This window comes from Meriones unguiculatus, chromosome 6 (genome assembly GCF_030254825.1).
Source record: "Meriones unguiculatus strain TT.TT164.6M chromosome 6, Bangor_MerUng_6.1, whole genome shotgun sequence".
Classification (NCBI taxonomy): domain Eukaryota; kingdom Metazoa; phylum Chordata; class Mammalia; order Rodentia; family Muridae; genus Meriones; species Meriones unguiculatus.
This window is the reverse complement of record NC_083354.1, coordinates 40,799,880-40,825,319: the sequence shown is the minus strand read 5'-3', so window position 1 is coordinate 40,825,319 and position 25,440 is coordinate 40,799,880. Positions and strand designations below refer to the sequence as shown.

At 40.7% G+C, this 25,440-nt stretch overlaps 1 protein-coding gene across 11 annotated transcripts in view; it reads left to right on the top strand.

The window, feature by feature from the left end:
- The window catches only part of Lrrfip2 (LRR binding FLII interacting protein 2), a 96,819-nt gene that overhangs the window by 25,678 nt on the left and 45,701 nt on the right, over positions 1-25,440 (top strand). For 6 of the 11 annotated variants that reach the window (XM_021654671.2, XM_021654668.2, XM_060385179.1 and 3 more), the window contains exon 4: positions 9,835-9,921. In XM_021654671.2, coding sequence (XP_021510346.1) covers positions 9,835-9,921 — 87 coding nt within the window. Of the gene's footprint in view, positions 1-9,834; positions 9,922-18,713; positions 18,771-18,864; positions 18,910-24,469; positions 24,512-25,440 lie in introns of all 11 variants that reach the window. The other 5 variants (XM_021654664.2, XM_060385177.1, XM_021654662.2 and 2 more) reach the window with 3 other exon arrangements.

The following is a 25,440-nucleotide window of genomic DNA, read 5'->3' as shown; positions in this document are numbered from 1 at the left end:
TTCAAGCTAGTAGTTTGCAACTAGGGGCTAGTTTTGTCCTTTGGAGGACGTTTGGCAATGTTGATGGACGTTTGCATCTGTCACAGTGATGGCTGGCATGGGAAGGTGCCCTGACAGTTGTGGGTGGAGGCTGAGGATGTTGCTAAACCTCCCGGTGCCCAGCCCAGGGGTGAGCAGGGATGAGGCTGACAACCTTATTAAAGGCTCTCACAGATTATGTTTAGCAGAGTAAGTCAGTGCTAAAAGCAGTGGGGAAGCATTGAAGGTTTGTGCAGGGGAGTGACTCGATCCAAAGGATGGCTTGTTATAGGTTGGAGATCATATCAGGAAAGAGGCTGTATCAGTGGTTTCAGGAGGTGAGTCACGAGCCACAGGTAGTGGGGTGGCTGGGCTGGGGAGATAAGTTGTTGGTTCTCTTGAATGGCATGGGAGGCAGAGACAGGACTCTGTAGTGACTGCATCTGGAGAGATGGTAGGGAGCATCAGAATGAGTGGGGAAGAGCATGATTGCATGTTGGCATGTGTTGTATTTCAGGTGGCTGTGAAATAGCCGCATTGAGGTTTCAGAGGGTGGTTTGAGAATACAGACTAGGGCTCAAAGGCGAGAGGTGGGCTCTAGCAGATTCTGAAATACTTGTACCTGCTGTTGGCACACTGAAGTAATTGAATTCACAGTGTAGACACCATCATCTGGGGAGAAGGTAAAGATAACGCCTCTGTGCTGAGTCTTAAAGAGTTCCAGGTCAAGTTAGAGTTTATCTTTGACATACTTTTTTTTTTTTAACTTTATGTATTTGATTTAGGTTATTCTGTGCAAATTGGATTTGTCAGAAAAAGTAATTCCATGAGTCAGAATTACTCCTCTTTGTAATTTGAAAGTGTTCTAGATGTTGGTTCACAAAATTCATAAATGATTATGAAAAAAGAGTTATGTTTTCAGTTATGAGAAGTGAATGTCTTTCTATTTCTACTCAGTTAAAAAAAATCAGAATCTCGTTTCTGAGTCCTGATTTTACTAGCACATCCTCTGAAAGAGCAGGTCTAAGTTGTGACTTCACCCAGTATTGCCTTGGGGCATGCATTGAGCCAGTCTCTCTCTCCCTTATCCTCTGCTGAGGAGACAAGGCAGAGATGTAGCTGAAGCATCTCTTTTTCTGCCAGGCTATCCACCTGCTGCCTGCTTGTCATTTCCTGCCAGCTTGTCACTGACTCCAAGAAGACCAGTATTGCTCTCAGTATATACCACTGTCCTTGATTTGTTGCTCTCTCTTGAAATAAGTGAGCATCACTGTTCTAAAGGCTTCATTGTGTCTAGGTCTGAGTGGCATCTTTACCATTCATATCCTTCAGGAACAGTACTGTGAATTGGGAAGACATTGCCGGCAGCATGCCTCTGCCCCCAGCACTTTTACAAGGTGACTCACAGTCCCTCCTTTGGTTAGATTGTATCATTGAGATCCACCTTTTGTTTTTCTTGGGTTCTTTGTTATTTTGTAACCAGACCTCAGTAATTAAACTTCTTAACCTTAGATTTCCTTTTTTATTTGATAAGATTGTTTTTGCAGTCAAAAGGTCTCTGAGTAAAAAGAAGATAGTTTGATGAGTTAAATTTTTTTGATTTTATTATTTTGGTTTTATCTAGGATATGTTAATACTTATGTTCAGAAAAATTTAAGTATTTGTTCTTAAGTACCAAAAGCTTTAAAAAAATGGGTAAACATGTTACATCTCTTAATTAATTAAGAAAAATGATACCTCACATTTGGATTGAAGGGAAGTTGCTAGGAACATGGAGTAATAACCTTTATTTGTTAATTTGGAAACCAAGGCAACACAATAAATATTATGTCTCTTAATTTGTCTTTCAGTGTTCTTTTGGCCTGAGTACCATGGAAGAGTAAACAAAATAAACACAGTAAATGCTGAGTACAGTGCTATCTGAGTTAGTCATTTTTCTTAAGTGTTTTACCTTTTTTTTTTTTTTTTTTGAGATCCTGTCTGACTATATAGCCCTGTCTGACCTTAAGTTTATGATCCTCCTACCTTGGGCTCCCAAGTGCTGGTTTTCATATATCTAGTGAGTGAGAAAAGATTAACTCCATCTCAGGCTGGCTTCAAACACACAGTAGCTGCTTGCTTGTGTTTCAGTTCTCTGATTTTTGTACTATGATCTCAGGTATCTGCAGGTAGAAGGGTGTGAGGTGCTGGGCTAATAGCTCATGGCTTACAGTGTGTACAGTGGGGGGGTCATGATACTGGGGGGGTGGGGCCCATTAGGAAGGGATTTTTTTGCTGAGGAGTTGGACTTGACTTTGAAAGCTTCAGGGCCACAATCAGATTTGACTTCAGGGTAATTTCTCTTGACACCATGGGAAGTGTCTGATGTCTGGAGGAGGGAAGATCACAGTGAGAAGGTTGCTGTGTGCATCTTGTTAGGAGATGATGAGAGCTTGAAGGAAGGTGGTGGTAGAGGGAAGGGAGTGGTTTAGGGAGATTGGCAGAAGTGAGGAGAATTGTGGGAGCTGAGTTAGGTGGGACTCAGGGACTGAGCTGAGGAGGGAGGCTAGGAAAAGGAAAGAGCCTTATGAGTCCTCGTTTTATCTTCCGAGTAACGGGCCAGTCATAAGAGCTATAAATAAGAAGAGGGAACTTACAGGAAAAAACGATACATTTAATCAGGGATTTATTGTTCTTGTGGAACAGCATCCATTTTTAATAGTCTGTTAGATCAGGATGGGTCAGTATCACTCAGGAGAGAACTAGAATTCAGAGAGCAGGAGATTAAGCCTGGAAACTCTGGTCTGGCTAACACTTTAAGGATCTACAGAAGAAATGTGTGTCCACACAGGATTCTGAAGGAGGGACATTAGAGAGCACAGAGGAAAGCCAGAAGGCGTTGGTGCTGCAGGATGCCAAGAGCTTTCAGGAGGAATGAGGGGTTAGTGATGTCAGCTGCCCAGAAAGAAGTGAGATAAGACTTAGAAATTCCGCTGGGTTTGGTAGTCATTAGTGACCTTTGCCAGAGTAGTTTCAGTTCAGTGATTTGGGCAGAAGCCAAATTGTCATCTGAACCAAGTGACAAGGGAAGAAGGAGGTATGTGAATGCTTGTTGCGGAGGAGGACTGTGGAGCTAAGCCGGGATGGGGTTCATTACCCGCCTTTTAAAGACGGGAAGACCCATCTTTCTGCCCAGTTTTGATGAACCCATAGAAGGAGAAAGTGAAGACAGCAAAGGCAGATAGTTGGGGAAGTTGGGGAGGATCCTGGGATAGATGAGTCTTAAATGGCAATTTGGAGGGAGTGTTTGAGAGTTGTGGGCTTGGGGCATCTCTGACCTGAAACAGGAGGGGTGGCTTTTCAGTGGGACTTCAGAAAGGAAAAAGGACAGGTAAGAGACTGGGAGGTCTGTCCTAGGCAGGAGGATGTGGAGGGAGTGCCTCCTTCAGGCCACAACCTGCATTTTCTACCTAAGGCACATCTTTAGACACATTTGAAAGATTCCTTCTGTTGTGGAAAAGTATTGGCACAGGAAGATAAATACCTCATGTATGAGAGAGAGAAAAAACTATATTTCAGAACTTTCTTCATTGAGAGCGAATACCATTTACATTGTATTTCCTAGAAATGCTCTCCTTCCAGCTTATTTAAAACAGTCTGTATTAGTATGACAGTTTTGAGTGGTAGGATTTTGTTTCTGAAAGCCTCTGTGGTTCATTGTATACTTGGAGGATATATGTCCTAAAAATAAACAAAACCACGTGTCTGTGGGCTCACTAGGTACTCCTCATAACCTGGTGGGCCACACCGACTGAAACAATGCATGCATGTTTTGCAGTTGGTTAACTTTTACCTCTGAATTGTTAGAGTCAGACTGCTATGAAGTAAACATACCTTTGCTTCATACCAGAATAGTAGTATCAGGTGAGATGTGCTATGTGCATTTTATGGAGGTAATCAGTGAGCACTGATTACCAGCAGATCAAGCAGGTTTATAAAGGATTGGCAGGCCTCAGATGAGCCTCTGATTGAATGCTACAGGGAAGCAAAGCAAATGTAACCAAGTCCCTATGTCATCTAAACTGAAGCAGACACAGAATCTGAATTTAAAATGCAGAAAGCTCATGAGTGTTTTGGAGTGTTGGACATTGCAAGGTATACCAAAGTCAGATTGCATTTCAGTTTGAGAAGTTTTCCTGTGCTTGTTCCTGGGGCTTTCAGTAGACTGACCCATAGTATATATTGTGGAGTCTCAAAGAAGGGAGAAACTGAGTTAGAACTAGGAAGCTTTGAGGTACTCTCGGTGAAAGTGGAAAGAACTGTTGGGAAGAGGGGGAGGCTGTTGGGTGGAAAACAGGATGGGCTTAGGAGATTTGGAGGTTCTGAGGCTTGGCATTGAGTGGGGCGGTGTGGGCTCCACTGCAGGAAACTGGGGACTAGTGAAGCCAGGCTGCCCACTGGACAAGGGTGGAGCTTATTTCCCTTACTGTAAGGTCTGCTGCTAGCTCACCCTGTCGGTGTTAGAAGTGGAGGGGTTGAGTATGGCTGAGAAGTCAATGTGTGATGCTGGATCTGAGATTCCCTCCCGCTGGCTGAGAGCTGAAACTACGATAAGGTGAGCAGAAAGGCTGGGCACAGTGAAAAGAGGTTATCTGCATCTCGTGTGCAGGAGTGGTCGGAGAACCAGTAGAGCAGACAGTGCAGTTCCGCAGAAAACAGCATCGGGGCTTATTTGAAACCACCCACAGCCAAACTCTGTGGTTTGTATGAGGAGATGGGTTCAGACTTGGTGTATAAATGGACGGGTTGTAGTAGGGTGTTTAAGAGTACGGATTACCACGTGAGTCTGAGAATGTGGGTCTTGGCCTCAGTATCTGCAGGTTAGGTGATGTTATTGGCAAGGTATTCGTCCTCTGTACCTGAGAGATTGGGTTTGTGGATTAGAAGCAGTCGGTCATCCAGCCTTGCTAACAAGTCAGTGCTCAAGTGTCGGAGTGCTCAAGTCAGAGCAGTGCCAGATTTCCCTTTGCCAGCTATCTGCCAAGTGTGGCTTGTGTTTAGTTTTCTTTAAGATGGGATCTTGCTGTGTTATCCTTGCTAGATTCAAATTCCTGGGCCCAGGATTGTCTGGCCTCAGCCTTCAGACCAGCTGGGATTCCAGTTGTGCCCCACTGTGCCAGGTAAAAGTCTGGGTTTTGATTATGAGGAAGTTATTCTGATAATACTGTTTAATTTTAGGTAAGGTTATCCCTTAGCACACTTAGCACAGTTTGAACTGGAGTCTGATCTATTTTTATAAGCTTATTCCTCAGACTGTATTTCTGGAGAATGATGTTTAAAGGATTACTTAGGGTTTATTTAGTAATTGGTCCAAGAAAGGCTATATATTCTGTGCCCCCTTTTTGAGATTCCTAATGTTTGTTGTTATTAAATATTCTGACTTAAAAAGTTCAATCCGATATTTCCTAAACCTTCTTGGTCATCCTTTCTCCTGTTTATACATTAAACTTTGTGAACTTGAAGTTTTTGTATTTTAGAATCTCTCTGTCTCTGTCTTTCTCTATGTGTGTTTGTGTGTATTTGTATGTGTCTTTGAGACAGGCTCTCATGTAGCCCAGGATGGCCTCAGACTCATCATGCAGACACGGCTGGCAGACTTTTGATCCTTCTGCCTTAGCCTCTTGAGTGCTAAGATTGCAGTGCTAAGTCTCCACACCTTGGAACTTAGGAGTTTTTGGATATACTCTTATCTATTTAGAAAGCTAACTTATGATATGATTCATTGGGCTGGAGAGATGGCTCAGAGGCTAGGAACACTGAATATTCTTGCAGGGAGCCCCGAATTTGATTCCTAGCACCCACATGGTGGTTCACAACTGTCTGTAACTCTAGTCTTAGGTGATCTCACGCCTTCTTCTGCCTCAGTGGTTACTGCATGCACATGTACACAGGCATACATAGGGGCAGAATACCCATACACATACAATAAAGACAGAGGTTAAAAAAAGGATATAATCCAGTGACTGACACATGTACCATTTTAGGATATTGCATGCTTTTAAAAATCTGCTTTTTTGTACTGGGACATATAATCATCATCTTTTATCTAATTGCAGAACATTTCATCAGCCCCCGGAGAACTCCCTTCTTAATTAGCAGTTACTCCCTGTCTCATCCTTCCCTTGCAGCCAGTCTTCTAGTTTCTGTCTGTATGGATTTGCTTATTCTTGGGTATTTTATAGAAAGAGAATCACATGTGTCACTCTTCTTTCACTTAGCAAAATGTTTTCAAGGTTTGTCCGTGCTGCAGCCTGTATTAGTCTTGTGCTTGTTCTTGTGGCTGAGTAGTATTCCATTCAGTGAATACCCCACATTTGTTTATCTGTTCACCAGCTGTGGAATGTTGGTTATCTGCATTTGGACTGTCACAAGCAAAACTGTTGTGAATATTCGTGGGAACATGTCTTCATTTCCCTTAGGCACACATCTTGGGGTGGACGCTGGGTTTTATGATAACTGTATGAACTTTTGGAGAAACCGCCACTTCCAAAGCAGTTGTGTACTACTGTACAAGTGTGCGTTCTGACCTCCACACTTTTGCCAGCTGGGAAGGGATGACTCAGTGTATGTGAGGTCTTTTTCCCTCTTCCCCCCTCCCCTTTCTCATTAAACTTTTTTTTAAAAAAAATGAGTCTGAAAATTTGTGACACATTTTTGCTCAAGTTCTTTCTGTTAATAAGCACTGAGTGAAAACAAACAACAACAATGACTCAAAACTTCCATACACACACAAACATGTGTCCACACAACATTCTTAATTCTGAAGGTTTTTCCCACGCCAGCCTTTCATTAGGTTACAAGTATTAGGGATGATACTCCATCAGCCCTTGAGCTTCCTAGGTAGAGTTGGTGCCTTCCCAGCTCCTGTGCTTCTTGGAGCATAATCAGAGAAGCTTCTTAACACCTACACAGCCTTGCTGGGGACCTTATCAGTGATGGTGGCTGCTGCATCAGCTTTCAGGAACTGAGGACTGCCTTCCATCTTTGTACCAGAACAGGGATGAGTCTATCTCTTCAGCAACCTTGCAAGCAGTGGACTGTTAGAGTCCAGTAGAGGGCCAGAACGTACATTGATTTAGCCTGGATGGTTCAGGATAATCATGAGCAGTGAGGATAGCTACTTCTAGTGACAGGTAATTTGCTGTTTTGTAGCACTGCCAGACACACGTGTTTGATGCCAGCTCCCTCAGGAATAGCTTCACTCAGAGCCTCATGGTGCCTTTCAACACACTTTACTTCAGTTGTGGCATTGGCTGGAGAAAGGCAGCCACCATACTGAGTTTGAAAACCACAGTTCCCCTCAGTTCACAGGGACCGCATCAACACCACCAGTTTGTAAGCATTCTGGAAGGGCGGGCACAAAGGCTTGTAGTTTGACAAGTTGGTGGCAGGAGACAGTCTGTACTTGAAGTGGTGTGGTTCTGCTTGCATTGCCACCTTGTGAGTGACATTCCATCCCAAGGACAGAGGCATGTTAGTACTTGACTAAGACCAGGAATTTGGCATACATGCTACAGTGTAAAGGCTGGAGCTCATTTTCTTGGTGTAAGTGCTACCTTTCTAAATAAGAACTTTGTTGCTGTAGCTGTTTCACACCAAGTGTCTAAGCTGGAAGGTATGCTCATGGGTGGGCCAGTTTTTCTTCTTCCTCTTCTTCAAGACAGGTTTCTCTCTGTGGCTGGCTGGCCTGGAACTCCTTTTGTAGACTAGGTAGGCCCTAAACTCAGAGATCCGCCTGCTTCTGTCTCCCCAGTGCTGGGATTAAAAGCGTGTGCTGTGCCACCACTGCTTGGTGATCTGCTAGCTTTTTGAGAGACCAGCTTTAATGTTACTGACATCAGCAGCAACAATCAAGACACATAGGCAATCTTGACGATGTACCTGTCACCATATTTTTATAAAGGTCTATGCTCTGGGGCATCAGTGCTAGTCTCGCAATACTTGCAGGGCTCAGATGTCAATGGTGAGAGCTGCTCATGCTCCCCCGCTTCATCTTATGACCCCGACATTCTCAAAGGAGCCCTCCCCATCTCAGCTGCCTGCTTCACAAGCTTTAACATCTGTTTTGTGGAGTTTTATGTGTCTGAGTGTTTTGCTTGCATACAAGTTTGGTGTACCACATGTGGGCCTGGTGCCCAAGGAAGTCAGAAGGGAGCATTAGATGACCTGGAAGTAGAAGTACAGATATTGTGAGCTACTTTGTGGGTACTAGGAGCTGAAGCCCAGGTCCTCTGCAAGAATAGAAGAGTGCTTCTAACCACTGAGCCTGCTCTCTCTAGACCATACTTAACAGAATTTTAAATGTTTTCTCTTTCTTTTTGCCCTACCACATTTGCAGATGACCTGGGCAGTAGTGCTAGATGAGCCTGAGTCTACATGACCACTAATACCGATGTTGATAGATGAGTCTTCTCTTTTCCTATTGTGATTTAGGTAGTTTTCATGGCATCTGTGTTCTGGTAGCAAATCCATTGCAAAAACCATAGAGTCTTTCTTTTTCTCTTCTCCTTCTTTCCTTCCTTCCTGCCTGCCTTCCTTCCATTTTTCCTTCCTATTCTCCCTCCATTTCCCTCCCTCCCTCCCTCCCTCCCTCCCTCCCTCCCTCCCTCCCTCCCTCCCTCCCTCTCTCCTTCCCTCTCTCCCTCCTTCTCTGTTACCTATGCTGCAGGACCTGCTATGTTATGGTCCTTCTGCCTCAACCTGCTAAGTAGCTGAGACTGACTGAGATTATAAGTTCATGCCACAACACATAGTGTGCATTGCTGTTGTTTGAGCCAAGCTAACTTGCAACTCTTTTTTTTTTTTTTTTTTTTTTTTTTGTCCAGACTGGGTTCAAATTTACAATTCTTCTGCCTCAGCCTCCTGAGTGCTGGGATGAGAGACACACACTGTCATACCCACCCCCATATGGTTTTAATTTGTTACATCCTTCACCAGCCTTCATGTGCCTCATATTTCAAAGCATCCAGTGACCTGACTGCACAGGAAACTTCAACCTGAATTTCTAGTCCCTTTTTTTTTTTTTGAATGTTAGTATTAGGAATTAGGATCACTTTAGACTAAAGAACATAAATTATTTAAACTTCCAAATACTTATGATTTCATGTGTTATTATTTCCGAATGTAGCTAAATCTTTTTTTGGTGAAATATGTATGACATAGAGTTTACCATGGTAACCATTTTGAGTGTGCATTCCTGTGGCATTATGTACAATTATAGTTTTTACTCACTTGAATCCTTCTTCAGAACCTTGTCATCCTTCATTCTTTTTTTTAAACATCCCTCATTCTTGAAACTGTCCCCATGAAGCATTAATTCGTCACTCCTCTTCCTTCCAGTCCTTAGCAACCCCCTTCTACATCTGTTTAAGAGGGAGTGTGAGGGATGGAAGTGAAGGGGAAGGAGTAGAGACCCTGAAACAAGCAGAGCTCGTGATAGTTTAAATATTGGTAATATTGAAAATGAAAAAGCAGCTGTTTTCAAGTTCTTAGTCTGTGTGATTGAATTGATAAGAAAAGAAATACAGGAATAGAGCAAGTTCTGGGGAAATGAGTAGTGAGCTGTATATTGAATGTGCAGTCAAGGCAAGCAGCTAAAGATAATGGCCCTGATTTCAAGAGAGATACTTGAGAATAGAGAAAGAGGGAAGGTATAGAAATTAAAGTTAGTCTAACTTGTTGATGGTATTTTCTTCTTCCAGCATCCTTGGAGGATAGTGTCCTCAAATCTGGTGTGTAAGTACTTTTTGTAAAACTGAGGTTTATGTTACTTTTCAGGCCGAAGCCAGGCTAGCAGCAAAGCGGGCCGCCCGGGCAGAAGCAAGAGACATCCGCATGAGGGAACTGGAAAGACAGCAACGAGAGGTAACTGGAAGACTTAGCCTGTGTGTGAGCATGCATGGATGCATGTGCTATATTTGGGTGAGGGAAAGAAAGTGATAGAGAGATCTCACTTTCTCGAATCTCAGTACATTGGGCTTTTGTGAGATACAAGGAGACAGTGGTTGGGAAAGCCCCAGATTGGACAGCTTTCTTCTCAAGGTGCTGTCTCCTCCCCTTGAGTGTAGATCTGAGTCTTGCCTTCCTCGGTCAGCAACTGTTTTTTTTATTTTTAGATAAACCAGTTCAGAGTGGACAAAGAGAGGAGGGGGCATTACAGAGATTATATAAAAAGGATGGGTTGTTAAAAGTGCTGGGGCTTCAGGGTGGCAAAAGTCAGGCCCCTTCATTCTTCAGTTCATAGTTCCAGTTCTCTGCCTTGAAAGCAATCATTTCATAAGTCTGTCTGTACATTTTCTGTATTTTCTCTCTTACAATATAAATTTGGTTTCTGCCTACATTGTTACCATCCTCACTGTCAATCCTATTCCCATAGAATGTGGGGAAACACCTCTGTAATGGATCTTTGTGCTAAATGGGGAGTGACCTAGAAGTTTTGGAGTGGAAGATTTTGACATAAGATATGTGCAGGTCCAAGTGAAAAATCACAGTGAACCCCAGCTAGCTGCTGAATCCTTACTTAGCATTTTGAAGCATACTTGATAGAAATATGTGCATGTAAGAGTATGGGGGGAAACCCCAAACTACAAAATTGGCAGAACACTCAAAAACAAATCAGAACAACCAGTGCCTTTATATAGGGTCAGAAAGAACTGGTTTCATCAGTACTTTGGTTTGACAATGTGAATTATAATTGGCTTAATGCTTTTCTGTAGTTTAAAGATTATATTATGCTTTTGTCATCAGAAAAGAGGACAAAAGTAAAACAGGCAAATGGAAATTGAGCTAAGATGACATACTCATTAACCTTTCTGATTTTTGACTTGGATCTGAAACTGACACAAATGTTTCATTGTTTTATTTATAAAGGGGAAAACATCTATGGAGGAGTAGTAACCAATTTATTTTGATGTTATTGGTACATTTTCTATTGATAAATTAAAAAAAGAAATTTATATATTTGTGTTCTATGCTAATGTAATTTTTTTCCCCTTAGATACTGTTTCAAATATTGGATGTAGTTCTTGGTCTGAAATGTAATGTTCCAATGGATTGCCTTTATGCTCCTAAGGTTATACTCAATTATAAATAGAAGAAACAGTTATTAACAAGTTCTGTCTATGGAGAGAATTATGTATCTTTTTGTTATTGAACATATTAGGTTAGTAATTTCTTGTATTTGCAAAGTGTAGCTTTGAGTCACCTACTGTTGTTGTCTAGGGCAAGTGTGACTGAGTTTTTTTTTTTCCTTTGAGAATGCAGTGAATTGAAAACCATTCAGTTTATAAAACTTTTGTATTCATAGCCCTCTCATCATTCCTTTGACCGGAAATGGGGACAGATTCAGAAGTGGCTGGTAGGCCAGGATTGCCTGTCTTGCATGCTGTGATAAACTGCTGAACTAACAACATCGAAGCAAAACATTGACTAATGGTTTGCAAAGTAGGCGGATTGGTCTGTGTGGACCTAAAGGTCACAGAGTAGCTGTTTTGTGTGCAGTAGATAGATGGGTCCTGGACCCAAGCACTCTCTTTTGTAGTCTGAGGCCTCACTTTGAGCTCATACAAATCTCAGATCAAGAAAGACTGAATAAATGAATGTATGCTTTCTTTTAATGGGTTTGCTTTTTCTCCCTCAAATCCCCATTAACTTCTTTCATTTTCCATCTTTAAAAATTAACACCACAGGCTCTTCATTGTAAGAGATGACCTTAGGCCTTATCCCATGTGTTCTGATTTCGTTCTTATTTCATCTCTTAGCTCTTTATCAAGTCCGCTACCATCACTGCTGCAAAAGCAAATCCCACACTAGTTAGTAGCCATGAACTTTCCCAAGGTTCCCAGCCACCTTTTATCGCAGGGTTCTTAATTTGTTATGTGACTAGGCTTGGGAGGTGTGCTTTATAAAGACCAAGAATAATATGCAAACATTTGAAAGTGGTGTGTTCCCCCACTCCGTGGTTCTCTCTCTCTTCTTCTTTTTTTTTTTTTTTTTCTTTGAGACAGGGTTTCTCTGTGTAGCCTTGGTTGCCCTGGACTCACTTTGTAAGTGGCCAAGCTGCCTCTGCCTCATGAGTGCTGGGATCATAGGTGTGCACCACTGCACTTGGCTTTTGTGGTTATTTTCAAGACAAGGTTTCTAAGTGTAACAGTTTTAGCTGTCCTGAAACTCATTCTGTATTAGGATTAAAGGAGTGCCCTACCACACCTAACTTGAAAGTGTTTTTTTATGGGAAATGTTTATAGGTATTTATAGGTATTTTTATCACCAGATTCAAAAAGAAGTTACCCAAGGAGTTTAAGAACCACTGTCTCAGCTGCTACTCACACATCAGCTTTCCCAAACAAAATGCCCTCCAGAGCAGCAATTTAAGATACAACTAGTCTTACAGGATTTGTAACTGTATTGACCTTTGTATTTAAAACTTATCAGTCATTGTTTTAATCAATTTAGAAAACTGAAAAAGATGCTTGGTGATCTAAAATTGACTGGCTCCTCATGTATGTGTTTGTTATTTTGGAGTGCAGCCAGTCCTTTGTAACTGAAACTAATATAGTGAATTTTATCTAATACATTTTCTGCTTGTAAATGTGTCATGTTATTAATGTATGAAGAAGAGTATTTTGTTTGAATAAACAAAAATCACTTTTCCTTATAGATATTTTAATTAAGCATTTAAATCTAAAATTGCTTAACACTTTAGTAGCTTAGGTCAGACTAAAAAAGCTAAAACACAAAAGCACACCTGTAATCCTAGCACTCAGGGAGGCAGAGGCAGGTGGATCTCTTGTGAGTTCAAGGCCAGCCTGGTCTAGAAAGTGAGTCCAGGACAGCCAAGGCTACACAGAGAAAACCCTGTCTCAAAAACCCCCATTTTGAAAAAAAAAAAATTCTAATATTTCATTTCTCTGTCCGGGGACTATAAAGATAACCATTGTAAAAGAGTCATTGGTATGTGTAGCTTAACTAGTGAGGATATTAGTCTTATCAGGTATTTGGTTCGAGGCTTAAAGTGTAGTTGGTGGTTAACCTGAGTCTTGACTGATAGGATTGGACACACATAAGAAGTGGGAGTTTGCTTCTGATGGAAATAATTGCCACTCCTCACTCCTTCTGCCACCGTTCTTTCCTCCTTTCAAATGGATTCTTCTGTTCTCCTCTGACCTGTTCTTTGGCTCCCTTGTTTGTAAGGCCACAATATCTTGACATTCATGATATTCTTGAGATTAACTGTTAGTGGCCAATTGGTTTTTGGTAAAAATCTATGGTACATATCTACAAATAGGACTGTTGATGATTCTTTTCATGTTAAATATTTCCCTTGATTCTAACTCATGTGTGAGTGTGTGTGTGAGTGAAGGAAGCTACTGTTGTGTCAGCACTTTGCTTTACCATAGGGGCTACTCTCCATTTTAAATATGAGCTCTTAAGGGTTTCCTGTTTGTTTGTTTTACTTTTATTTTTATTTTTTATTTTTGTCAACTTGAAACAAATGTAGACATACTTGGGAAGAGGGAGTTATAACTAAGGAATTTTGTCCATCATATTGGCCTGTGGCCATGTCTGTGAGGCATTTTCTTAGTTACTAATTGATGTAGGAAGGTCCAGCCTACTGTGGTGCTGTCCCTAAGCAGGTGGGCCTGGCTGTATCAGAGAGGTAGCTGTGCAAGCCAGAGGAGACAACACCGGGAACAGTGTTTCTCAGTGGTCTCTGCTTCAGTTCTTGCCTCTGACCTCCCTCGCTGATGAACTGTAACCAGTAAGCCAAATCAACCTCTCCCCCCAAGTTAGCTTGCTTTTGGTCAGTGTTCTATCACAGCCACAGATAGGAATCTAGGATATGAGCTGAGAAGCTAGAGATTTAGTGACACAAGTAGCCTGTTCAGTCATTGGCAGAGTCAGAATTTGAAGGAGGAAGGAGTGCCACAACTGGTGATCGAGGTGAAGCAGGTAAGGGAAGGGCCCGAGTCTTCTGGGTTTCCAGATGGCCCTGTAGCCAGCCTTTCCTGCTTCTCATGGTTCTGATTTTAAGTTGTGTGCTGCAGTCAGCGTCATTGCTGTGTGGCTGGAAGAGTAAATGCAGTTTCCAGTGTCTCCTCATCTGAAACTGGAGCAGCTCCAGCTCCAGCGTAAAGATGTTTGTAGACAGAAGATGGCCAGGCATGTTCTTTGAGCTGTGGTTTTCTTTTACTAAAACCTTCTTCTAACTTTAAGTGAACTTTTAAAAAGACTGTGTTTTAGTTTAATTAACGTAATTTGAATATATACCAAGACAAATTTCCAGAAAGTTTTGCTTTGATGTTTTTATGCTTTATTAGTTCTTATGAGAAATTCATTCACCACAGAAAACATCGTTGCTGAATCTTTCTCCATCTGTATTTTGCCATTACCAACATTGCCTTTTTATCCACAACTTTAAAATTTTGAGACCACTGGGGCCGCACTTAGATGGAAGGAAGCTCTGCCATAGCTTTATCTCCAGCCTGTTTTTTACTTTTGGAGACAAAGTCTAAGTCGTTAGGCAGAAGTTGGTCATGAACTTTCTGGCTTGGATACTTAATTTGTCATTTGTGATAGTGGCTGGTCCACAGGGAGGAAAAAAGTCTCAAAAGTTTGGACTAAATATGTCCCTGTCATTTGAGGCATTGTCATGTTTGGGTTGTTCAAGCCTAATAAGGCCACCCAGGACTATGACAGTGATTGTTTCTCATGACTCTGAAGAAGGGGAACACTCTGCCTTTGTGTTTTGAACTAAGAATACAGTTCGCTGTAATGTTTTATTTGTTACTGGTGCTGTCACTGCAGGCAGAGCCACTGACTGTAGATCTGACCTGGACAATGAAGAGGGCTGTTCCTCCGTGGAAGGAAGCCCTGAGTTTGTTGTTCGTGTGTAACTGAGCGATGGCGGGGTACCTGCTGCAGTGGGTTTTGTATTCATAGTTCTGTGGTCTGCAGACTCTGAGGGTCTCAGTGCTGACCCCAGCTGTGAATTGTGAGCCCCTGTAGGTTCCTCATTAACCCTCCTTAACTTTCTGTCCTGAAGATGAGGGGGCAACTAAGACAGTCTCTAAGGATTCCAGAGCTGAATGGTGGCACCTGACCATCATCCTCACACTCCTCACACTCGGGAGGCCCTGGCAGGCATGATTTTAGTCTGGTTTACTGAGTGAGACCTGTCTCATAAAAACAGAATTCTGGTGTTATAACCAAGGTCTTTCAGACAGTGTTTCCTTCTGATTTCCTCACATTTGCCACTTACTGCTTACATAATTAAAAATAGCCTTCTTTCTTTGCCTTCTGCATGAGTGTGGTGTTATTGAGAAAATATGTTTTGGCATGATAAAAATTGGCTTTGTATTTTCCTTATTACTTTTTCTGAATGTTTATTTTTCAAATTAGCTTAGAGAAATGCTGTGCAGTAGCCATGTGCAGGTAATTAAATAAATTAGAATTAAATATAATTTGGAATTTAAATTTTCAGTTGTACATTACATTAGGGTTTTCTAGAGGAGCACAATCCACAGACTGAATAATATATATTATTAAATTATATTACATATAAATGTATATTTATAATACCAGCAATTGTTATACATAAATAATAATTATATAATATATAAAATATATAGATTGTTAAATAGCTTACATTAAAATAGTTGCAGCAGTTGTCTCACACTTGAGAATCTGAGAACCATGTAGCTTCTTTTTTTAAAAGTTTATTTATTTATTATATAAATATTGTTCTGTTTGTAGGCCATAAGAGGGCACCAAATCTCATTATAGGTGGTGTGAGCCACCATGTGGTTGCTGGGAATTGAACTCAGGACCTCTAGAAGAGCAGACAATGCTCTTAACCTCTGAGCCATCTCTCCAGCCCACCATGTAGTTTCTTGATCCTTTTCACCGGATGCTTCACCATTTGGAGTTTCTCATTGGAGCTGTTTTCTAGCTGTTGGTAGGCCAACAGCCTTGTATTCCAACACACTGGGTGCCTCACCAGTCCTGATCTGGTGCCCCAAACCTGGAAGGTTCCGAGAGAGCTGCTGTTTCTTACTCCATGTGGAAGCCTGCAAAGGCTACTCCTGCCGTCAGCGATCAGCTCAGTAGTAGAAGGGATGAGCAAGGGAGCAAAAGGAACGTTTTCCTTCTGCCTTTCGTATCTGAGGGGCCACTAGAAGGTGGTGCTCACGCTCCGGCTGCGTCTTCCCATCTTGCTTAAGGTTGTTTTATTAAGTGTATTGTTGAGAAGGCATGGCTGTTCTTCAGTTGCGGCTCCCTGCTCTGGTGACCTGATTGATTGTGGCACGTTGGACCATCACACAGTTTCAGCATTTCAAGTAGGCACATGTAGCCATGTTACACATATAAACTGTTTGTGTCAATACAGAAAATGCTATGGACTGCTGGTTTAAAGTGTGGCTTTTGACTAGGAGATAACCCATCTTCCTTGTGCAAATGAACTGTACAGTATGCAACACTTTATTTTGTATTATTTTTAGGTCAAATTTTCTTTCTTCAAAAATTGTCTTTACCCCGGGCGAGGTGGCGCTTGCCTGTAGCCCCAGCTCTTGGGGAGGCAGAGGCAGGTGTATCTCTGTGAGTTCAAGGCTAGCCTGGTCTAGAAAGTGAGTCCAGGACAGCCAAGGCTACACAGAGAAACCCTGTTTCTCAAAAAAAATTTTTTTTTTGTAACTAGGTTTATTCATGTTTTATTTTATGTAAGAGTATTTTCCTTACACCCATGTTGCGGACCATTTGTGTGTCTGATGCCTGAAGAGGTCAGAAGACATTGGATCCCCTAGAGTTGCTGATGTTTGTGAGCTACCATGTGGGTGCTGGGTATCAAAACTAGGTCTTTTGGAAGATCAACAAGTGCTGTTAATCACTGATTCAACAATAGCCTCTGTCAAGTTTTCAATGGAATTAAAAAGAAAAGCTGCTTCAGTGTAGATGTGTGTAAGTGCTTAATAAGATTTTATTGTTGAGTTACTTTGATAATTACATGGCTGCATGAAGAGGGTTCATCTACTCTTGTGCCTTTGGTGGGATGTGTTCTTCAGATGGGTTTTTGTTTGTTTGCTTTAGATACAGGGTTTTATTATATAGCCCCAATGGGCCAGGAACTCACTGTGGACCAGACTTGTCTCAGACTCCCAGAGATCTGCCTGCTTCTGCCCCCTACATGCTGGGATTAAAGGAATGTACATCTGGCTAGATGTATTGCTTAGAAGTGCTCTTCTGTGGTTGGTAGAATGGAAAGAAAAGAGAGTGTAGAGGGAGGATTAGATTCTCAACCTTGACTAGTATCCCACATGACACTGAGATGGATGTAAAATTAATTTGCCTGTGTAATACAAGGCTTTTTAATTTGTTTGGAATCAGTTACCACTTAACACTGTATGCTGTGCTGTGCTAACTGTTTCTAAGACTTGTGGTATCGCTTACAAACAGTGTGTGTAAATCAACGATTAATGCTTAGAGATCACACCCCCCTGTTGGAAGTGAAGTCACAGAATCATCACGTTATCCTTTAATGGACTTTAGGACACGTCTTCAAAGGATAGCAGTGTACACAGTGGATGTCGGAAGAGATTTTTAAGAAGTCATACACAAAAATCAAGATCAAAATGAAGGAGTAAAGTGTGACGTCTTGGTTGAATTGCTGTTTCTGTTTTGCAGTGACTGGGCAGATATGGCCCCATGTGTTTTTCAGCTGCATAATGGCCTACTGGATTGCGATGGGCTGTAAATGTAGCATCGCTTCCTTTAGGAAGATAGTATTGCTGTAGATAGGTGCGCTCACCTAGACTAGTTAGGTGTACTTTTAGTCATAGTGCAAATTACTGTAATAATTTGGACAGTAAAGTTATGAAAAATCAGAATTTCCTTATGGGTGCAGGTGCCCATATTCTAAGGACTAGCTATTAGATGCCCATGTAAAGCTGCTCTACTGCTGATGGGCAAGGGTGGAAACATTGTGAATTGCACATAATTTAGTTGACTGTAAGGTGTAGTCGGTCTCTTTCTAAGCTGCGTAAAGTGTGTAAGGCGTGACTTATCTCTACCAACTGTGAACATTTATGCTGTTTTCCTGGGTGGTTTTGCACAGAAACACACACAGGTGTATATCCTTATTTCTTTTATTTTCTAGTTAGAATAATGATAGGAGGGAAAAAACAACAAGAACCAAAAAATTTTCCTTACAGGGAGCAGGGAGCACCAGACTATAACCTAAGTATTTTGAAAGCAGTGTACATTCTTCTTAAGATACATTTATGGCATAGTAAGCATCTCTCCTCGCCTATATAAGCCAGCGCTTACAATGAAGGGCAAGCGTCTGCCTTCAGCGCACAACTCAGCGTCTGTTTGCAGATCGCTCTTACGTGTTTTTATCTCCATGTGTTGAACTCTCTGGGCCACAAGTAAGTGACAAGTGCTCGGCGTATGAACACTGCTGGAATAAAGCACAGCCTTGATTGGGTCAGCCTTGCCACTCAGTGCATGCGGTGCTACCGAGCTCGGCTTTGGGATACAAGTGCCCGAACCTGCTTTTCCTCAGAAGGTGTCTCTGTGCTTTTGACTGGCTGCTTTTGCTCCTTTGCCCCGACAATTACTTGTTCGGTGATTAATTATTCATGTACTTTCTTCTTTCCCAGGAAGATTCAGAAAGGGCCAGGCATTCTCAGCGGTCTGGTCGTCACCGTCCATATCTGGTTTGTAGTGATATATAAACTTGCCTGTGGTGCTGTTCCTTGTTGGCTTCATTCACTCACAAACTTCTAATATGTTTGCTTTTATTTTCATCAGGGAGTTGAGGATACATTGTCTCTTCGAAGCCTTGGCAGTCACAGGGTTGGTATCCTAAGTTGTTTATGCTGAACAGCAAAGCTTTTACCTTTGAGCTTCCTTCAGCATCAGTGATTATGCAGGCAATATGACAGTGTACACTTATTCTTTTGCCTTTAACAATAAGTGGAAAACGCTGCCAAAACTCTTTAATGGAAAGAGATGCTTTCTCTCAAATTATTGCTAGAAGTGAATCAATTCTAAAATCGTTGATGTTTTTATCCTAACACAGGCCTGTTCTTAATTTCTATAGAAATTTCATTGATTTCCGCAAAGTATCACAAAATGATAACATTGAATTTTATAGGATAATGTTTGCTTTGTCCTAATTTTTAGGTTTTTCCTCTTCTTACATATTAAACTGACAATCTATTAAATGAGCAATAGCTTTGGCGCTTGCCTGATTAATTATAATTTTGTGAAACTTTTGACTTGAAAATTTTTCTTACCATATGTGTAGGAATTATGCTTTGACATTTTAATTATTATTTTATAATGTCCCAGCCTTTTAGTGCAGATCCCTGTGAGTTGAGTGCAGATTTGCTGCCTGAAGTCCTGCATGGAGCACAGCCTCTCCTTTTCTTCTTAAAGAATTGGGCCTTAAAACAGTGTTTTGCATTTTATGTTGTATTTTTTATCAGTAACATCATCTTTCATGTTAAGGTGTGTGTATTTGTTCCAATTCTGACTTCCTTCCTGCTTTATATAAAAATGGACTAGTTAAGCTATTCCGACATAACAGGTATTGACAAACATATTTGTAAATACTCCATTACACTCTAATATATTATTTCCTTTTGGTATTTGTAACTATTGTGTTTGCATAATAACTTTGTAAACTGGATTCCAGTTCTAAGTGCTCTGTTTAGTTACAAAATTTAGATTTGTTTTAGAGTATTTTCAGTTTTTTTTAAAGAAATCTGAGCTATCCGGTGGCGTGAAGGTGTCTTGATGGGGCTGGAAGGCTGGCTCAGCGCGTGGAAACACCTGCCACCATTTCAGAAGACTTGGGTTTAGTTGTTCTCACCCACGGGCAGGACTCACAGCAGTTCCCAGGCCATCGGATGCCATCTTCTGGCCTCTGCAGGCAGCAGGGATACACATTGTATACATGCAGCAAAACGCTCCTTTAAAAATATTTTTTATATGATGGATTTTAGGCAGAAAACGTATGCATTTTGTCATGCTTCTTGCTAGAGGTACTTTTTCTTTCCTCTTTAAATTACTTTAAAAAGATTTATGTAATGAGTCCACCAAAGTTTCGAAGTTGAGGGTCAAGGATATTCCACATTTTCTTTTTGTGACCAGTTTCTTTGCTTTTATAATGCTCATAGTGTGAACTTTCACACATTTCTTATTGAGTTAGTTGGACCTCAGTTAGGAATGAAATCTACCTACTCTAATAGGGCACTGTTCAACTGGAGTGGCTGGAGAGCATCCGTGCCAGTTTCCCTTTAATGCAGATTGTATCATTAACCATTTGAGATACAACTTTAATTCTCTCTCCTTTTTTAAATTACAGTAGCTGTAAAAATGTGTTCCCATGGGTAGAGGGAGACTTCCCCTCCCCCACCCCCAAGATAGGGTTTCTCTTTTTCTGTGTAACTGTCCTGGAACTTCCTTTGTAGACCAGGCTGGCCTCCAACTCGCCAAGATCCTCCTGCCTCTGCCTCCTGAGTGCTGGGATTACAGGCGTGCTCATCACGCCCTGCTGACTCTTCGTATTTTACAAGTTAATGTATGAGGGCTGAGGATGCAGCTAAGTGGTAGAGCTCTTGACTAGCATGTGCAAAGACCTGGGCTTATTCTCCCTCCCGGGAAGGAGAAAAGTGCATGTGAGCTTGAAAGGTACTGAAGGAGGCTGTACTTTCCTAATATGTATGTGTACATACCCACTGTATTTTACATGCATAGGTTTTTACACAGAGAAGTCCAAATGCTCACTGATAAATTAAATTGCATTTCTTTTAAACAGTGTTCTTTGTTTTTGATCACTGTGGGGATGGAGCCCAGTTCTAAGTGCTCCTCCACTGTGGCTGAGTCGCATACCCACGCTTTGAGATCTTCCCCCCCATTGTTTTAATTAGGGTTTCATTATTAGGATTTTATTAGGATTCCAGCCATTTTTGTTTTTGTTTATTTTATTTGTGTTTATTTGTTTTATTTTGTTTTTATTTGTTGCTTTGCTTTGGGGATTGGGCCCAGGGTGTGTGGCAGGCCCCTGAGCTGTCAGTAGCTCTGGATTATTGGCTTGTAAAGTGACTTTACCATTTCCATCAATCTGAACATGTCAGACAACCTCTGTCCTCTGTAGAAATAAATATGGTTTAAAATTATGACCTAAATTTTCTTGTGGTTTATTATATAGTTTAGAAGTTTCTCCACTTTTTTTTAAACTTAAGAGTTATGTGTTTACTGCCTCTTCTGAGGAGAAACAGAGGGAGGAATTGGGAAGAGAGGAGGGAGGGGAAGCTGTGATTATTGGGCTGTAAAAATAAACAAATAAGAAAAAGTGAGAACTCAAAAAAATAAAAGAAAAAAGTTACGTATTTAAAGGACTCATACTATCTACACGTTTATTTGGTTTTGCAGCGTTAGCAGTACCTGGATGTGGTTGGGTGCATTTACACTTTTATGCTGCATTCTTAGGACTTCAAACTTTCCTTTTGTCCATTTATGTTTCAGAAACTGCTCTATTGAAAGGTACTCCTGACAGAAGCTATCTGGCTTGAAAATCCTATAGCTATTTAGACCAAAAATAAGGAGAACAAAGAAAGCCTGAGACTGAATCTAGGCTTGGGGGAGGGACCAGTAAGTCAGTCTTGGGTGTGGAACCATGGAACCATATCTGCCTGCCTGTTACCTGTGAGCAGATTGCTGATAATGTGGATGCCTGTAGCCACCTAAACAAAACCCCACAAATGCTTGTTTATTGTTTGTGCCCCGAATACAAAAAGACAGTAGAAATCTCAAGTTAGAAAATAGAGTGACCTTGAATCAAAGGGTAATTACTACTCCTCAGTAGTGATTTCTGTTGTTTAGTTACTGTTTATTTAGTTCCTAATCATATATTAGTGGCTTTGAAATAATTGTTTTTAAACTCTTTAAGCTTATCTTTTGATATTTAATATTCTGCTGCTTAATTTCATTGAAGAGTTCATCGAAGGATGTTACTGGGACACACTGGAGCAGAACCAGTATACCCAAAAGGAGAGACGTGATGGTGTGTAACTCTGAAATGTGTAGTCTTCGATTTTTATGCTTTTATTGTTGATTTCTAGTATTCTAGACATAGGAACAACAGGAATGGACTAGTAAGACAAGAGAGTTTCTACTTTGTTTCCCTGTGAGAACTTTAAAGCAAGTTTCTCTGAAAATAACCCCCCAACCCTGTTTAAATTGCTGTCCTGGTTTTCTTCTGTTACTATGATAAAATACTCTTGACAGAAGCATCTTAGGGGAAGAGGAGAGGGTGGATTTCTGTGGCTCACACTTCCAGGTCACAGTCCATAATTGAAAGGAGTCAGGGCAGGAAGGCAAGCAACAGCTTGGAGCAAAACCATGGAGGAAGGCTGCTTGCTGGCTTGCCTATGGACACATGCTTAGACAGACGCCTGGGGATGGTGCCGCCCGACTGGGCCCTCCCCTTTTCTCTCCCCACTGTGTCCCTGCATGCCATTGATCTCCGCACTTCTCCATCAAGGCTGTACTTGATTGAAAGAATTCTGTGTTTTGGTCCATGGATTTTTTTTTTAAATAAAAAATATTTTAATTGGGAAAAGAAGTAAATGAAATGAAACTTTCATAGAGAAGGGACTTGATTTTCAGAGAAATATCATATACAACATTTTCAGTGAATTTATACCAGTGGTAAAATTGTACCGCAGCCTTATATTAAATGGAATATGTGGTTGGGGTTTCTTCTGTATTTTACATACATAAGACAAGCTTTGCTATATTTGAACTAGTATTTTAAAATCTTACTAAAATTAGAATGCATGTCTTTATATTCTAGGATATTTTAAGCTTTATAAAATTATCTCTACCAGAAATATATTTTATTTCATTATCTATTCTGTATATATAAATTTTTAGTTCTCTGTATGTATTATTGAAACAAGTTCCAGAAAATTACATGTAAAACTCCTGTATCTATTCTATATGTATATATAATATATACTTGTTTTTATTTTTGAGATGAGGGCTCACTGAGTGGCTCAGGCTGGCCTTGAACTCCATTTCCTGCTGCCTCCGCCTGCTTACTGAGCGTTGGGATTACAGGCTGCTTACTGAGCGTTGGGGTTACAGGCTGCTTACTGGGCGTTGGGGTTACAGGCTGCTTACTGGGCGTTGGGATTACAGGCTGCTTACTGAGCGTTGGGGTTACAGGCTGCTTACTGAGCGAGCGTTGGGGTTACAGGCTGCTTACTGAGCGTTGGGGTTACAGGTGTCCATTATGCCTGGTCTCAAGTGATGTAACTCTGCTGTACACAGACCTTGTGATATTTTCTCCTGTGTTTAATTTTTAAATTGCATTTATCAGAACTTAAAAACATTTTATTAATTTATTTTATGTATACGAGGGCTCTATCTGCATGTACACCTGCACGCCAGAAGAGGGCATCAGATCCCGGTGTAGATGGTTACAAGCCACCGTGTGTGTGTGTGTGTGTGTGTGTGTGTGTGTGTGTGTGCACACACACACGGTAAGCTGGGAATTGAACTCAGTACCTCAGGAAGAACAAACAGTGCTCTTAACTGCTGAGCCATCCCTCCAGCTCCCTGTATTTCATTTTTTAACTTTTAGGTCAACTCAATTAATTGATCTCAAGAGGGAATCAACTTAAATTTAGGAAAGCATTACTTTGGATCGAGTTTTTGAATAGTGTTATCTAAAGTTCTAACTCAGTGTAAGAATGTAAAAGAAAGATATTTTTACAAAATAGTATTTTTAAATGCATTGTGATGTCCATTACCTTAGAGTAAGATTGTTTAAAAGCTTATAAGCTAGAATGCTGAAGAAACATTGTTAGGAGACTAAGTCCAAGTAGCTGCATTCCATTCATTTTCATGGTTTTAAAATATTATATTCATATTAAAGGACCTTACATGGAAATGTGCATTTTTTGGTCTTATTAATTTTGCATAATTTTTTGATTTGTGTCTAATGTCACTTACTTATCAACTGTGCTTTCCACAGTTTGTTCTGGCCAAGTTTCTCTTTTTGTTGAGAATTTTCTTGAAGAAATAAGATTTTTAGGCATATGCCTCTAAGAAAGTTCAAGAAAGTGCTCCTGCTTTGATTCCAAGATTATTCTTTTGCAAGCTAGATTAGCTATGGGCTCTTCCTCGCTTTTGCTGTTTTTAAAATGGCTGCAAACAGTGGTAGCACTTATTTCTGCTAAAAAAGTAAAGGTTGTATATAATATAATAGCTTTTGCATTTAATTATTTTTTTCCTTTTGAAGTGGCACTGTTTTGATTTTAATATTAACAAATGTTGCTTTTTTTCCTTATGTTCCTGACTTTGGCGATTCAACCAACTTTTCCTCTTTTCTGAACTGCAGTATGATACCCTCAAGGACAGATCATCAAGGCTTTCATCATTAGTATGTAGTGCATGACTTTGTTTTACGTGTGAGGTTTTATTTTGTAAACAGCAGTTGTTGCTAATCATAGATTATGACTAACTTTCATGGTTTTTGTTATGATCTTTTTTGGGGGAAATGTGTAACAAAGCAAAAACCATTGTTTTTGCAGTTGTGCTGTAATCTGTTACTGAAATAATAGCTTTTCCCATAGACTTGAGGATCAGTGGCTGAGAGCATGGCTCAGTGGGTGAAGTGTGTCTTTAGCATTGCAAGGCTGTAGGTTTGCCAGTACCACAGAATAAAACAAGACAAGACAAACAGTGGCCATTTAGTGTCCTGAGCACGGTTGTGTTTCTGTCTGTCCTCTAGAGAGGAGCAGGTCCCTGTGCTGCTTACTTGCTGTGCAGAAAGACTGGTTTGTTTATTTTCTTAACTTCATGTTTATTTATTTTTCCTGTGTATGTGTGTCACATGGCACACACGGAGGTCAGAGTATAGCTTGTTGGGGCTGGTTCTCCTCTACCATGTGGGTTCTGAGGATTGAACTCAGTTCATCCAGCATCAGGCTTGGCAGCAAACATCATTATTCTCTGAGCCATCTCTCCAGCCACGCTGACAGTGTTTTGGCACACCCTGAGCTAAGTAGCACAGACTTGTGATTTATTTTATGTTCCATAAGCTGACAGATTACTAAATAAAACATCTAGCAGTGATAGGTGGCAGCTGAAGATGCTTAAGCATTTTGGCGTGATTTGTTGAGTTAGCTATGGAAGTCAAACTGGCTTGTTTTCTTTGGGTTACTGTTATGTTGGTAGATTGCCCATTTCTATACTACATTTCTATATTACATAGTTTCCACTTAGGATGTTCATAGTAAAATATAAAAGAAATATAATAAAAATATATAATATATTTTATATAAAATTATATAAAATGTATATATTTTA